This window comes from Vigna radiata, chromosome 6 (assembly GCF_000741045.1).
Source record: "Vigna radiata var. radiata cultivar VC1973A chromosome 6, Vradiata_ver6, whole genome shotgun sequence".
Lineage (NCBI taxonomy): Eukaryota > Viridiplantae > Streptophyta > Magnoliopsida > Fabales > Fabaceae > Vigna > Vigna radiata.
Window position 1 is genome coordinate 37,189,325 of NC_028356.1, and position 14,548 is coordinate 37,203,872.

General features: G+C 36.1%; 1 protein-coding gene across 9 annotated transcripts; it reads left to right on the forward strand.

Annotated features, from left to right (window-relative positions):
• The first annotated feature begins 1,847 nt into the window (after positions 1–1,847).
• LOC106764657 (lysine-specific histone demethylase 1 homolog 3) lies at positions 1,848–14,162 on the forward strand. 9 transcript variants are annotated; one of them, XR_002668361.1, is made up of 13 exons: positions 1,848–1,990; positions 2,185–4,173; positions 5,608–5,749; positions 6,023–8,281; positions 8,573–8,666; positions 9,026–9,519; positions 10,427–11,143; positions 11,536–11,610; positions 12,174–12,596; positions 13,018–13,115; positions 13,209–13,316; positions 13,408–13,741; positions 13,835–14,162. XR_002668361.1 is itself a non-coding variant. In XM_014648973.2 (9 exons), exons 2-9 carry the CDS (start codon positions 2,306–2,308, stop codon positions 12,237–12,239), a joined length of 5,715 nt encoding a protein of 1,904 aa, XP_014504459.1. In that variant the 5' UTR covers positions 1,848–1,990; positions 2,185–2,305; the 3' UTR covers positions 12,240–12,921. The 9 variants fall into 9 exon arrangements, 1 of the variants encoding a protein (XP_014504459.1); XR_002668364.1 differs by having other exon boundaries at positions 13,408–13,491; XR_002668365.1 differs by having other exon boundaries at positions 13,209–13,248; positions 13,408–13,491.
• The last annotated feature ends 386 nt before the right edge of the window (positions 14,163–14,548 follow it).

Consider the following 14,548-nt stretch of genomic DNA (forward strand, 5'->3'; position numbering starts at 1 on the left):
TCTCGTCTATCTTAGTCATTTTGTCAATTGTTCATCGTAGCCAGCCCGACCAATTCATCCATCCCATCAGTCCGACCATCTTTCCATCTTGGCCATCCAACCCAACTTGTCTATCTCGGCCATCGCAGCAGCCCATCAATCCTAACCATCCCCATCAACCTGACCATCACGTTAACTCGTTCGTCCCGTTCCTTTCGCCAACTCATCCATCCCAGTCATCCAGTAAGTCTAGTCCATCCCAGCCATTCCGTTTACCCTACCATCCCGACCATCTTGTATATAGATATTTTTTAGGGTATTGTTTTCTTATATAGATATTGACTCATTGTAGAATGCATTTTATGTGTTTTAAAATAGGTTTAAACCTTTTTTTGGTCCCTAAGTTAAGTTTTGATGTTCAGTTTAGTCTCCGCTTTTAAAAATGTCAACCTTTAGTACCTATGATATGAAAAATGTATCAAATCAGTCATATTCCGTAACAAATCACAAGTTTTTCATTAAGTGATTTGTTGTTCATAACACCTTTCGTTAACAAATCACAAAATATTGGGTACCTAGGTATGGAAACTTGTGATTTATTGTTCATTAAGTGCTGTCATGAGGACTGATTTGATACATTTTTCATATCATAGGAACTAAAGGTTGACATTTTTAAAAGTGGAGACTAAACTGAACATCGGAACTTAACTTAGAGACAAAAAAAGGTTTAAACCTTTAAAATACTTTAATAAAGTTTGTTCCAAAATTTCTATTATAAGAATCCTTTTCTGTAAATCATGTGCCAGAGATTCTGTAAAACTTATTCCAACAAATTTCTTCAACAAGTAATCCGGAAATCGGTTTTAGAAAGAGGCAATTTAAAAATTATGGAGTCTAATTAGAAATCAGGGGAGTGAAGGAACTAAAACCCCTCTATGTTTAAAAATAGTCGGGCTTTGGCCCGCATGCTTAATTTGTGTTATGGCCCAGTACAATGTTTTGGTTTAACTTCTTGTGTAGGAACAAAGAATAAGTATAATAATTAAATTAGTATTTGGGATTAGGGAGTTCATGACTATAATTTTAAGCCATTTTTTTCGTTGAAATTTCTATTTGAGCTATGTAGAATTTTTTTAAATGTGTTATTTCACTTCCTTTGGTCAAAATCATGATTTCTTATATTTTTTCATTTATTTAATACATAGTATAATAATAAAATAATTTTTTATACTTTTTCAAAAAAGAAAAAAGAAAAAAATAAGAAATAATACCGTTAAATAAATGTAAAAAAGTATCACTTTTCAAAATAAAAATTTGAATAATAATTCAACTTAAATTTCTCGGTAATCACAATAAAACTATAGTGAAAAGTTCAATTCAGATTATTGAGATAACTAGATTTAAATCTCAAAAATTGAATTATAATAAAATAAATGTTCGATTTGCAATTTGATCTTTTCCACGTTCTTCGATATTCACGATTTAGATTTCTAATCCCTTCAACCTATTTACATTTTGAATCCGAATGTTAATTAAATCTTTAATTTCTTTTAGTTCATGTATATTAATATTTAATAATAACTTACATAAATGAAAACATTATCGAAAAATATATGAATTTCCTACCAAACTAATTTTCACTTAACAAACCTAATAATTAGTCTTTTATTATTCATCAGCAACCCTAATTAGTATTATTAAAAGTACTTTTTAATATTTGACATCTCTGAGATAAAAACGAGTCTAATTTTTAAAATAAAGGGCATAATTTTCGAAATATTTATTCCAATCTTTATAATAACAATGATATATTATTATTATTATTATAATATTATTATTATTATTACTCTCCTCCCTCAGTGGTCACGGTTAAGGTCATGAACGTTTTTCCCTTGCCGTGAGAAGCCGTTACTCTGATACCGTGCGCAGTTCACAGAGAGACACCATAGTCTCTTTCTTTCTCCAATAGATTCAACACACAACGTAACATAATAGCAATTGCAGAACACAGGTGCCAGAAGCTCACTATTTAGCCTCCTTTTTTTTTTTTTTTTTCTTTTTTACATTGATATGCATTTACCTTTTCCCTATCCATATATCTTCTCATTAAGTGTGCTGTGTGATTTTTGATATTTATTTGTTTATTCAGCTTTTGGTTCTTCACTATCTATCCATGGTATGATATTACTGCTTTTCTTCAATTAGGATTTCGATTATGTTCATTGAAGAGCGAGGGTTGTTAATCTGGTGATGGGTAAGTGGAGGAAAGCGACGGCATAAAGGAATCGTTCAGAAATTTGTTGTTTGTAAAAACTAGGGTTGCGAAATGGAGGGAGAGGATATTAGGTCTGGGACCAGGAAGAAGCGATCCAAGAAGGAAATTGGTTTTGACTCTGACGACGACGAGCCCATTGGCTCAATCTTTAAGCTGAAGAGGTCCAAGAGGAAGGGTAGTGGTGGTGGTGAGGCTGTTAGGGAGAAGGAGGATTTGGGGGGTATGGATGATAATGATACCTTGGCTAGCTTTAGGAAGAGATTGAAGGGTCCTAAAAGAGATCAGGGATCTGGGTTTGGAAGAGGAGCAAGTCCTGCCTTGCATGTGTCTGATGAAGAATTGGTTGGATTGGGAGCTAAGGATAAGGATGAGAAAGGGGTCGCCTTGGTGCCTGCTGGTGAGGACATGCAGATGGAGGATTCTTCTGATCAACACATGGAGGATTCGTTGTCTGCGATTTTTCACAAGGCGCAGTCTAGTTCTGCTAGGAAATCTCGTGGGATTTCGAGACAGAAAAGGGGGATTCAGAAGGTGGATAGTGGGTTGTGCCCTGGAGGTTTTGTGGAAACTGTGGATTCTGGGGTTGAAAGTAGATCCGGATCTGCTTCTGGCTCGAAATTGGTTGGGGGGAATGCCATGTCTGATGATGCTTTGCCTCAAGCATCTGAACCGGTTGTCACATCCATGGTGGAGGATCAGAAGTGTGTTAGTGACTGTTTTCAAGAGGGAACTGTAAAGGGTGAATGTGATTTGGACATTCCAGGTGGACGGAATCAGTCAAATGATGTCTACCGTGAAGATGGGAAGCAATTTTCTTGTGTTGTACAAGCTGAAGATATTTCTTGTGATTCTGACAAGAAGGTTGCACTGCAGGAAAGTGGTGTTATCAGTGGTGATTTACATAAGTTATCTTCTATGTTAAACGATGAAATAGTTGATACTGCCTCTCTCTCAAAACTGGGGGAAGGGGAAAGACAATTTACTGAGGTCCGGGAGCTTGAGAATAGATTGACTGATGACCTAGTACAAGCATGCAACAGTGCTCCAGAACATGATATTTCTACTTCTTCAGGGGAAAAAAATGTCTTGAAATCTTCGCACATTGAACCCTTGATTAAATCAACTGAAAATGCTTTGAATGAGAATAATGATATGGTTTCTGGAAAAGATTGTCAGGAATTCTCGAGTAATGGAGCTCTAAAGTTATTTGGATGCCATATGGAAGCAGATGGAGCTGGAAAATCAGAAACTGAGTTTGTTTCTGATAGAAATTTCTGTGATTATAGTAATTTAGATACAAAGGCCGAAGTGCATGATTTTGTTCTAGGTTTTTCACCTAAAAGAAATGATGTAACTGTCAGTGGTTCTTCTATGGTGTCTAATGAAGCTGATTTGGCCGCCCACTCAAATCATCCCGAGAAACCTGTAGAAGCTCGCAATATTCCAAAAGACCCCACTGCTTCTATTATGAAATGTAGCTCGGTTTTAGATCCAAATCAATCGGATGGATCCTCTCTTCAATCTTCAATTCCAGATGAAAATGGGAACTCTGCGGAATACCATGCCTCTGTGACTGATTTTGTCGATAATGATGGTAAAATATCAAGCATTCCAAGGTTGGTGCGAAAGACCAAAATGCGCAAGCATGGAGACATGACATATGAGGGGGATGCTGATTGGGAGGTTTTAATTAATGATCAAGCTCTAAATGAAATTCAAGTTATGACAGATGTTGAACGCACTCTTAGAACAAGAATGAAGCATGATTCCTCTTTGAATACTGGTGAAGACTCTGAAAATGTTGCAGTAGTGGCAGTATCAGCTGGGCTGAAAGCCCGTAAAGCCGGTCCAATCGAGAAAATAAAGTTTAAAGAGATCTTGAAACGAAAAGGTGGTCTCAAGGAATACTTGGATTGCAGGTAATTATGGTTTCAAACAGGTCTTTTTCATTTGCTTGCAATTGTTTTTTCCAAGTGTTAAGAAAATTTGCAGTTTCCCTTTTGCAGCAGAGGTTCTTTTTTCAATATTTTGGGTTTTTATCGTCTTGTGCTTGATTTAGAGAGAATACTTTTTGATTCTGTGACTGGTGATCAAATATGTTATTTGTTTTAGTTCCTTAATCATGAAAATTGTATATATGTTTTTTTAAATTTTACCTTTCACGAGTGATGATTGAACGAGTTGTTCATTTTAGTTGCTTAAGGATGAGATTTGGATAATGAAGTCTTGCTGTATGTAGATATGTTTCTGGTTATTGATTCACATGTATAGTTAGTTGGGCTGGGAGCTGAACATTTTAGTGGACATGTAAAAAGAATCTCGTACATTTGGTGAGGTGCTGTTTGTTGGTTCAATTTTTCCCTCATTGTTGTCCATTGTTTCTGATTTGATATTTGTTTGTACATTGTCTGGTTACGAAGGGCCTTCCTCCTGTATTTACTGGAACTGGAAAAGTTTACTATGCCTACTTCCTATATTCAATGGAATTTCTCTCCATCTTTTTTTGTTTATATGGGAATTCATGTTTACTTGTATATTATGTGGTTGTGTGTTCCACTTTATAATGTTTTTATTGCTTATCGGTCATAATATCATCCTCTATCTCTCCTCTTCTATCTTCTTTAAAAGTTTATTTGCGATAGCTTTTCACATGCAGATGCAAGTAGATCTTTTCATCACTATTTTTCTCCTAAATTTTCAACATGATTAGCTAGTTGTGAGTTGGGAATACTTCTACTGTTATACATACACATTCTGCTACCCTTAACTACTGTTAATTTATTATATTGAGAAGTTTTCTATAATTGTTTAATATCTACTAGTTATACAATATAATACTATCATCATCTCTTGGTGAAATGTCGTGTACTGATTTTGTCTTTTGATGGGAATCATGCAATTTAGTTTTTTTTATCCCTATTGTTTGTTTTTTTTTTTTTTTTAATTTGGCCCAAGTGTGTGATATAGATTAACCTGTTTAGTTTCATTATTTTATTTATGGTATTAATTTTGTTATCTGGATCTTTTTGTAACTAATTCTTGTTGTGTAGGGATTTTATTCTGTTTTGAATTATGTTATTGCTGCTCAAAAATTGGGATAACTTATGAGGGTGTTTGGTAATGCTGGGTCATTAAATAGTGCTTCAGTGTATGAGCACTAGAGACTTTTTTTATGATTATATAACATTTGATCTTAAAAGCACCTGGTCATAGAAGAATACTCTAAACTTCTAATGGAAATATCATGCTGAGAGGAGTAATCTGGGACTGTTCTACATCTCTTTCATACCCTTATTTTGAACTAGGTATCCTGTTGTAATTAGTTTTGCCTCATTTAATTTAATTCATTGCAGAAATCAGATTTTAAGTCTTTGGAGCCGAGATGTCACACGTATTTTGCCTCTTGCTGAATGTGGAGTTAATGATACTGATTTTGAGGATGGAAGTCCTCGTTCTTCTCTTATTAGGGAGGTCTATGCATTTCTTGATCAATATGTAAGTTTGTTTGTTATATTGGTTTGCTTTCAGTTTTGTTCTCTTTACATTCTCACCACAAGAATATATGGATGAATATTTAGTTTGTTTGCTTCAGCTTTTTATTTGGCTATCTTTTTGAGAGGTTTTGAAAGAAAAAATGGTTAGTTTGCTACCAAACATAGGATAATTGAGCCTTTTCTTTTACATGTTTGTTTTGGCTGAAAAATTACAGCATATTGGTGTTTATTTTCTGGTAATTGAAATTTAAACATAATAATACTATTTTGTCAGGGTTATATAAATGTTGGAATTGCCTCCCAGAAGGAGAATGTTGGAAGTAGTGCAAGGCACTGTTATAAGCTGGTAAAAGAAAAAGGTTTTGAGGAAAGTCTCGCAGCTTCAATGGCCGACTCTGAAGATGAAGTTTCCTTTCTTGTTGGTCAGACTAAAATGTCAGATGCTTCCAATGAGGTTAACAATGGTATTAGAAAGGATTGCAATGACCTGACAATTGAAACTACAGAAGGTATGGGCCAGAGTAATGAAGTGAAGGTGGATTTATCAAACATATCACAACAGGCAGAAGGAAAAATTTTTGATTACCAGGAAAATGATGGATTTCAGGATGGAACTATTGTCAGTTCCGTTCCTTCTTCCAACTTTGCTGATTGCAAATCAACTTCTCTGATAGCTAAAGAGAAAAACAATGACTCTACCTGCATTAAATCTGTCTGGGATGGTCAGGCAGGTGACAATCTGCAGCCTGATTTAGATCCTAGAAAGAGAGTAATTGTGATTGGAGCTGGGCCTGCTGGGTTAACTGCTGCTCGCCACTTGCAACGTCAAGGATTTCCTGTTACTGTGCTTGAGGCTAGGAGTAGGATAGGAGGTCGTGTGTTTACTGATCACTCCTCACTTTCTGTCCCTGTCGATCTTGGAGCTAGCATTATAACAGGTGTTGAGGCTGATGTGGCCACTGAGCGGAGACCAGATCCTTCCTCGTTGATTTGTGCTCAGTTGGGCCTTGAGTTGACAGTGTTGAACAGTGATTGCCCTCTTTATGACATAGTGACAGAACAAAAAGTTCCTGCAGATATGGATGAAGCACTTGAAGCTGAATATAATACCCTTATAGATGACATGGTATTGGTTGTTGCTCAGAAAGGTGAACAAGCAATGAAAATGTCTCTTGAAGATGGTTTAGAATATGCACTCAAGATTCGGCGTACTGCACGCACTGAAAGCAGTGAAGAAACTCAAGAAAACAATTCTGCAGACAGACAATTTGATTCCAAAAAGGACAGTTTTGTGGAAAAAAAACTTGATGAGGAGATTTTGAGCCCTCAGGAAAGGAGGGTTATGGATTGGCACTTTGCTCATTTGGAGTATGGTTGTGCTGCTTCACTTAATGATGTTTCTCTTCCCTACTGGAATCAAGATGATGTGTATGGAGGTTTTGGGGGAGCTCATTGTATGATTAAAGGGGGTTACAGTTCCGTTGTTGAGTCTCTGGGAGAAGGAGTTACAATTCACTTGAACCACATTGTAACAAATGTGTCATATGGAATCAAGGAGCCTGGTCAAAGTTATAAAGTCAAAGTTTCTACAGCAAATGGCAATGAGTTCTTTGGTGATGCTGTCCTTGTTACTGTTCCACTTGGCTGTTTGAAGGCTGAAACTATAGAGTTCTCCCCTCCTTTGCCACAGTGGAAATGTTCTTCTGTTCAGCGTCTTGGTTATGGAGTTCTAAATAAAGTGGCTTTGGAATTTCCTAGTGTATTTTGGGATGATGCTGTGGACTACTTTGGAGCAACAGCTGAGGAGAGAAACAGTAGAGGTCACTGCTTTATGTTCTGGAATGTCAGGAAAACAGTTGGGGCTCCTGTCCTTATTGCATTAGTGGTTGGTAAGGCAGCCATAGATGGTCAAAGCTTGAGCTCTTCTGATCATGTTAAACATGCATTGAAGGTTCTCCGAAAACTTTTTGGGCAGGATTCAGTTCCAGATCCTGTTGCCTATGTTGTGACTGATTGGGGTAGGGATCCTTTTAGCTATGGTGCTTATTCTTATGTTGCGGTTGGAGCCTCAGGAGAAGACTATGATATATTAGGGAGACCAGTTGATAACTGCTTGTTTTTTGCTGGTGAAGCAACCTGCAAAGAGCACCCAGATACCGTTGGTGGTGCAATGATGAGTGGACTACGAGAGTCTGTTCGCATAATTGACATATTGAGCACTGGAAATGATTATATTGCTGAGGTGGAGGCATTGGAAGCTGCACGGGGACAGTTAGACACTGAAAGGGATGAAGTGAGGGATATAATAAAGAGACTTGATGCAGTAGAACTTTCTAACATAATGTACAAGAACTCTTTAGATGGTGCTCAAATTTTAACCCGGGAAGCTTTGTTAAGGGAAATGTTCTTTAATACGAAAACCACTGCTGGACGCTTGCATGTGGCCAAACAATTGTTAACTCTTCCTGTTGGAAACTTGAAGTCTTTTGCTGGAAGTAAAGAGGGGCTAGCCATTCTCAATTCATGGATACTGGTATTATTATAGCACTTGCATTTTTCACACTGCCGTGTAATATATTTATGTTTGACAGTGCATCCATTTTCACAATTACAAAGTAAAGCGTGTTAGTGTGTGTTTGGTTCAGCTTATTTTGAAGAAATAATAGCTTATTTCTGTTGATTTTTGAAAATGAAGCTGAAGCCCCCCCCCATCCACACACACACACACAAAAAAAAAAAAAAAAAAAACTAGGCTAGACATAACATACTATTCAGGGTTATGGAATTTTTTAGTTTTGGGCTTCTAATTCATATCTAAATGCAGGATTCAATGGGAAAGGATGGGACCCAACTCTTGAGGCATTGTTTGCGACTCCTTGTCCGTGTTTCAACTGATCTTCTTGCTGTACGATTGTCAGGTAGTTATTTATTTATTTCATGAATTTACATTAATCTTAGGTTTTGTTTATTTACTTATGTGCCATACCCTTTTATAATACTTTTGAGAGAGAAATAGCTGTTCAAGTGGGAGATAAAAATAATTTTAATAGTACCACGTTATGAGATATATGTTTAAATTGATGTCAGACCTAGTTTGTGTCTTTTCTTATTATTATCGATTCCTATCTTGTAATCAGCCTAATGAAGCTATGAATTTATAGTGGAAGATATATTTATTGTCCTGTAGATGATTCTGGTTGGATGAAGTCACATGGAAATACAGTGTATGCTGTTTCCCCTGTATTAGTGTTTATTTATTTTTTATTACTTGGTGTAGGAATGGGGAAAACAGTGAAGGAAAAAGTTTGTGTACATACCAGCCGTGATATTCGTGCTATAGCAAGCCAGTTGGTCAATGTATGGCTTGAAGTTTTTCGCAAGGAAAAAGCTTCTAATGGTGGATTAAAGTTACCAAGACAAACAACTGCAGTAGATTTATCTAAGAGAAAATCTGCCAAAGATTCAGCTTCGGGAAAACCACCTCTGGGCACATATCATGGTACCAATGAGAATAAAGGAGGCTTGCTGAATCCTACATCTGCTGGAAGCAATTCACCTTCCCATGCCCATGTGAAGAAATTGCACAGCAAACAAGGAAGACAGCTGCCATCATATGACTCAAGGCATGAATTCAGTTCTTCCAGGTCCAAAGGTTCAATAGACAGAGTGGTTACAGAGAAGGAGGATAACCACTGTGCTATATCTGAAGAAGAACAGGCTGCTATAGCTGCTGCAGAGGCTGCACGTGTTAAAGCTCTTGCTGCTGCTGAGGTTTGTTTCCCTTGGAGTTTTGGTTTTAATGTCATGAGTCTATTGTTATAGTGCTTCTTCTGAATATCAGTTGATAGCTTCAAGCAAAATTGGTTAGATTTCATAATATAATGAGTTTTTAGCATTATAATGCGATTGTGCTGTAAAAAGGTTTTGCTAGAGTTTTAATTTGCTTGGTGTGCGTTAATCTTTAAGCTTAATTCTTTTTGCTGCCAGTTCCCTTCTTTTTACAACTTGTATTTTATATTGGATTTTAAAGAATCATTTGAATTATGAGCCTGTGTTTAAGACTCCTTAATAAAATTGTTTGTTGTGTACTAAGTTTGTAACTCAATCCCGTTTCTTTATTGAATAGAATAAATCAGATTTCCAGCTCAAGTTAACTCATTTGATTGACAAACCTGGGTCATTGAGACTTGAGATTTTTGGGCAACTTTGTTGGATTGTGTTGGGCCTAAATCCACTTTCTATCACAAATGTATAGTATATATGTGTGGTTGTACAAGGCCTAAATAACTTTTGTTTTAGATAATACTTCAACTTTAGTCCTATTTTTGACGTCAAAACTTGTTCAGATGCTAGTGCTTGTGCTTTGTCCTTGTGTTTAGATTTTTTTCATGCCACTATGTTGCTCCATTGTTAGTGTGCATACTTATAATATTTGGCTAAAGGACAATTTGCTTTGGTTGTGGTTTTTACTAAACATTCTATTTGAGTCGTCTTTTCTTTTAGCAGATTATTAATTTTTTTTTTCAGTTGAATTTTATACTCTTCTCTGAATTTTGAACATATTTGTTTCTATTTATCTGAAGTGCCCTTATTTTTGCAAAGATAGGATAATAGGGAAAATTTACGTCATTAACTGGTTGTCACGTTTGTTAAAAGAATCTGTGGTTCTTCTTTGCAGGCATATGCTTCTGCAGAAGCCAGATCCAATTCGCTGTTACAGCTTCCTAAGATACCCTCATTCCATAAATTTGCTAGACGTGAGCAGTCTTCACAAAATGACGAGTGTGATAGTAGAAAAAGATGGTCAGGTGGTGTTTTTGGAAGGCAAGATTGTATTTCAGAGATCGACTCCAGGAATTGCAGAGTTAGGGATTGGTCTGTTGATTTCTCTGCTGCTTGTGTCAATCTTGATAATTCCAGAATGCCAGTTGATAACCTTTCACAGAGGAGTCATTCAAATGAGATTGCCAGCCATTTGAATTTCAGAGAGCACTCAGGAGAAAGTGCTGCTGGGGACAGCAGTATATATACGAAAGCTTGGATTGACACAGCTGGTGGTGTTGCAATTAAAGATCATCATGCCATTGAGAGATGGCAATCTCAAGCAGCTGCAGCAGATTCTTATTTTTCTAACCCAACCATTCATTTGAAGGACGAGGAGGACTCAAATGCCTGTTCAAAGCTACCAATCTGGAAGCGTGATGGTGTTGCTAATGAGAGCTCTATTTCACAGGTTACTGTAAATAAGGAGGCCCTGAAGAGTCATTCCCGAGCAGCAGATCATATTAAACAGGCTGTTGTGGACTATGTTGCATCACTGCTGATGCCCCTTTATAAGGCAAGAAAACTAGACAAGGATGGATACAAGGCTATAATGAAGAAAAGTGCAACAAAGGTAATTTTTATTCTGCATTTTGCTTCTTTCTGTTGAAATTATGATTTTTAAGTATAGAGGGAGCCAGAGAGGTAAAAGAGAATGAAATGCTATTTGATATTTAGTGAGGTGTATTACAAAGTATGTATTGATGTGTTTGATATATTCAGAATTAGGAGAACAGATAAGGTTAAGAAGCGTCGTAATTGATTGTAAGAGAATGTAACGGGGTAATTTATTCCAGAGGATAAACAAAGGTTTGGTGACGTGAAAACTTTTTATTTGCTAAATTAAGAAAGTGTTACACTGTGACCTGGTTGGCAGGAGGTTATAGGGATTAACTGATCTTGAATATTATCTTCAGTGAAATATGCTCTTCTTTCTTTTTGTAACTTTGTGGGTACAAGTTTCAGGTCATGGAGCAAGCTACGGATGCAGAAAAAGCCATGACTGTACGCGAGTTTCTAGATTTTAAGCGGAAGAATAAGGTAATTTGCTGTTACTTCCCGTGTCAGTTTTATCTACTGGTACTGATAATACGATGCTTCTGCAGAATACTTGTTTTCTAGAAAATGTTATTCATGTTACTTATGTTGGAATGATTTACTGATTGGAATCCAGCTTCTTGAGGGGTGGGGTTGGATTGGGTTAGCTGGGTTACGGTGTGTTTGATTGCATTTTTGTTTTGTAGTTTCTAAAAGCTATTATAGAAAACTATTGTTTAGACTGTGGGAGTGGAGGAAGAAGATGGAACAGTTTAAGGTGGAATATGAGCATTAGAAAACTGATAGTAGTAAACCTAAACAAAAATGTTCTGATTTTTTATTTTATTTTAAAATCTGAAAAAGAATTACTTTTTAATATAATTTTCGAAAAGTACTGTTGTTAAAAATATTTTTAAACGGAATATATTTCAAATATAGGAATCAAATATGTCCATAATCATTTATTTATTTTCTTATTTTACTTTTTAATATGTATGCACTTCTGACATCCCCTTTTAACTTATTTATTCTTTCTGACCGACTTTCATTTGATGCCTAACATGCAGATTCGCTCCTTTGTGGATATACTGATTGAGAGGCACATGACAATGAAATCAGATGTGAAATCTTAATGTTCTTTGGATGGGAATTGTTTGTACTTTGTTGTACGTCTTTTGTAACAGTTGCCAAAGTCTGGTTCTTCTTCCTACTTCAGTTCTCACAGTTTTGATGGCCATGAGCATGATCTCACATGAGCACCTCAATCTGCCTATGTAAATGATCTAGAAGGTATAATTAAAAAGACACAACTTGATCCATTCACATCAAGCGGGTTCTATGGAATTCCTTCTTGGCAAAATCTTGAACGGCATTCCAGATACAGCTGGTAGATTGCCAGTAAACAGGCTTCAACACCTAAGCAGACTCATTGAAAATATCAGTTGGATGTTGAGGGCGATGGGTATTGGCAGGTTTGAAGATGACGGCAGGTTGCATTCATCTGTCGATTAATATATCATCTTTCATTGAGGTTTATTCCTTTGAGGATTGAAAAACCAGACCCCATTTTTATTAAAGGGGTTTCTGAAGGGCAAGACATTAAATGACCTTATCAATTTCTTCAATTTGTACAGCTTAGCATTGTTCTAGTGATGACAAGCATACATATCCATTTTCTATGTCCTACTAGAAACATTTTTCTTATTTAAGTTTAACATCAATTACTAACTTTTTTTCTTCATTCTCCAAAGACGGGAAAGAATTATGCCAACTTTTGTAAGATACTTGGTTAATCCAATTATTTTTCTTGTCTCATTCTCTTTCTTGTACGTCTGTGTTGCACATGTGCGAACACCCTGTTTACTTATAGTTTAGTCAGCCTCCTCATGTGTGCTTAAAATAATTAAATAGATACATCACCTCCTTGCAAACAAGCTCGTCAGTGTAACTATAATGATGATTCAAAGGACTGCGCCATGGGATCCCAACAGCCCAAGACTTTTTATACGGTTGTGTACTTTGTGTGTAATTATTGGGCTGCTGTTCTATCATGGCCGTTCTCTTGTACTAATTATGCTTACTGCTCTTCTGATGGTTTCTAGGCTGAGAAAGATCATTTCATTCACTAATGGGAGGAACTAGGTATTCTGCATTTTCCGTTTGTTTTGATGTATTTTGGAACTATTACCTTCTTCAGAACCAATTTTCAGGTTTCTTCTGTTTTCTCACCTGTATGTATCATTGTAAAGTGTTGAGGTGGATGGCCATGTTATGATTCTATTGCTTTTGTTTCTGCTGCAGACTGTCTTCAAGCCACCAGTATGTGTTATTGGATTAAAAAATGTCGCTGCTGGGGAAATTAAATTCCACTGGGTGTATCTAGGGGTGAGTACATATTTTTGTCTTTGCATTGCAGCAGTCTCCCACTCCTCTCCCCTCCCAATAGGTCAAACCTGTGAATTCCTTTCATATTGGTTGCACCTATTTGGTTACCAAGAATATCTGTGTTGTTTGCTTGGTGGTACTTTTTTTATTCACTAGGAGAATGAGCCCACTTTTTAGTGATGCTATTTCAAAATGGCTGAATACCCCAGTGGAAAATTTACCCTCAGATTCTATTTTTGACGCATTTCTGGTATGATTCGGTATCGTTTATGGGTACAGTACTGTATAATACACATTTTTGTTGTATCATCTTGTTATAACCATTTTGGCTTTATGTTTCTAGGTTTGATGTTGGATTTTGAATTCTCATTCGACAGAGGTCAGAAAGAATATGAAAAAAAAACTCAAATACTGTATAATGCATAGATGTCACAGCATACTATATCTTCAGAGTTGCCTTGTGTAAAAAATATTACGTTCTCTCAGTGTTGATCTTTGTGCTTCACTGCTTCTGATATCTCTTAATCTTTACAGTGTTGTTTCTCTCTAAATACCTTTATAGATGAATCGAAAGGTTGTTGCAATTTATTTTTCATATTTAGTTGGATTGCCAACCATTGGATGTTAAGATCACATTCTAGATAATAGTTTTGCATCGGCCAAGTACAGCACAGGTTTTGCCTTGCATTGCTTTTAATTTGCTTATAATTTGCATTTGATTTTCTCATTTAAGCTTGCTACGCTTCTGCTATTGGCTTTTGCTTGAATATTTCGATTTGTTTTGTAATACTATATGTTTGATGCTGAATGACGGAATTACCAGTTTTCTGAGCTAACAATCATATTAACTTCAAAGTTTTGTATAAAAATTCGTTATGTACATATATTTTTCTATTAATAATTTTAGTTTAGAGTTTTAATTAGCGAATATATTTGAGAAATTAATTATATAAAAACTTAGGTGATTGGTTTTAGGAAGTTAAAAATAATGTAGTTCATATTGCATTAAATAAGATTTCTCTGTTTAAAATGGCGTATATAATTTATTTTGTTGTTG

Coding starts and splice junctions, on each gene's coding strand:
- LOC106764657 (XM_014648973.2), top strand. CDS start 2,306: ATGGAGGGAGAGGATATTAGGTCTGGGACCAGGAAGAAGCGATCCAAG. Junction 8,282..8,572: donor TTCTCAATTCATGGATACTG/GTATTATTATAG, acceptor ATCTAAATGCAG/GATTCAATGGGAAAGGATGG. Junction 11,144..11,535: donor TGAAGAAAAGTGCAACAAAG/GTAATTTTTATT, acceptor TACAAGTTTCAG/GTCATGGAGCAAGCTACGGA.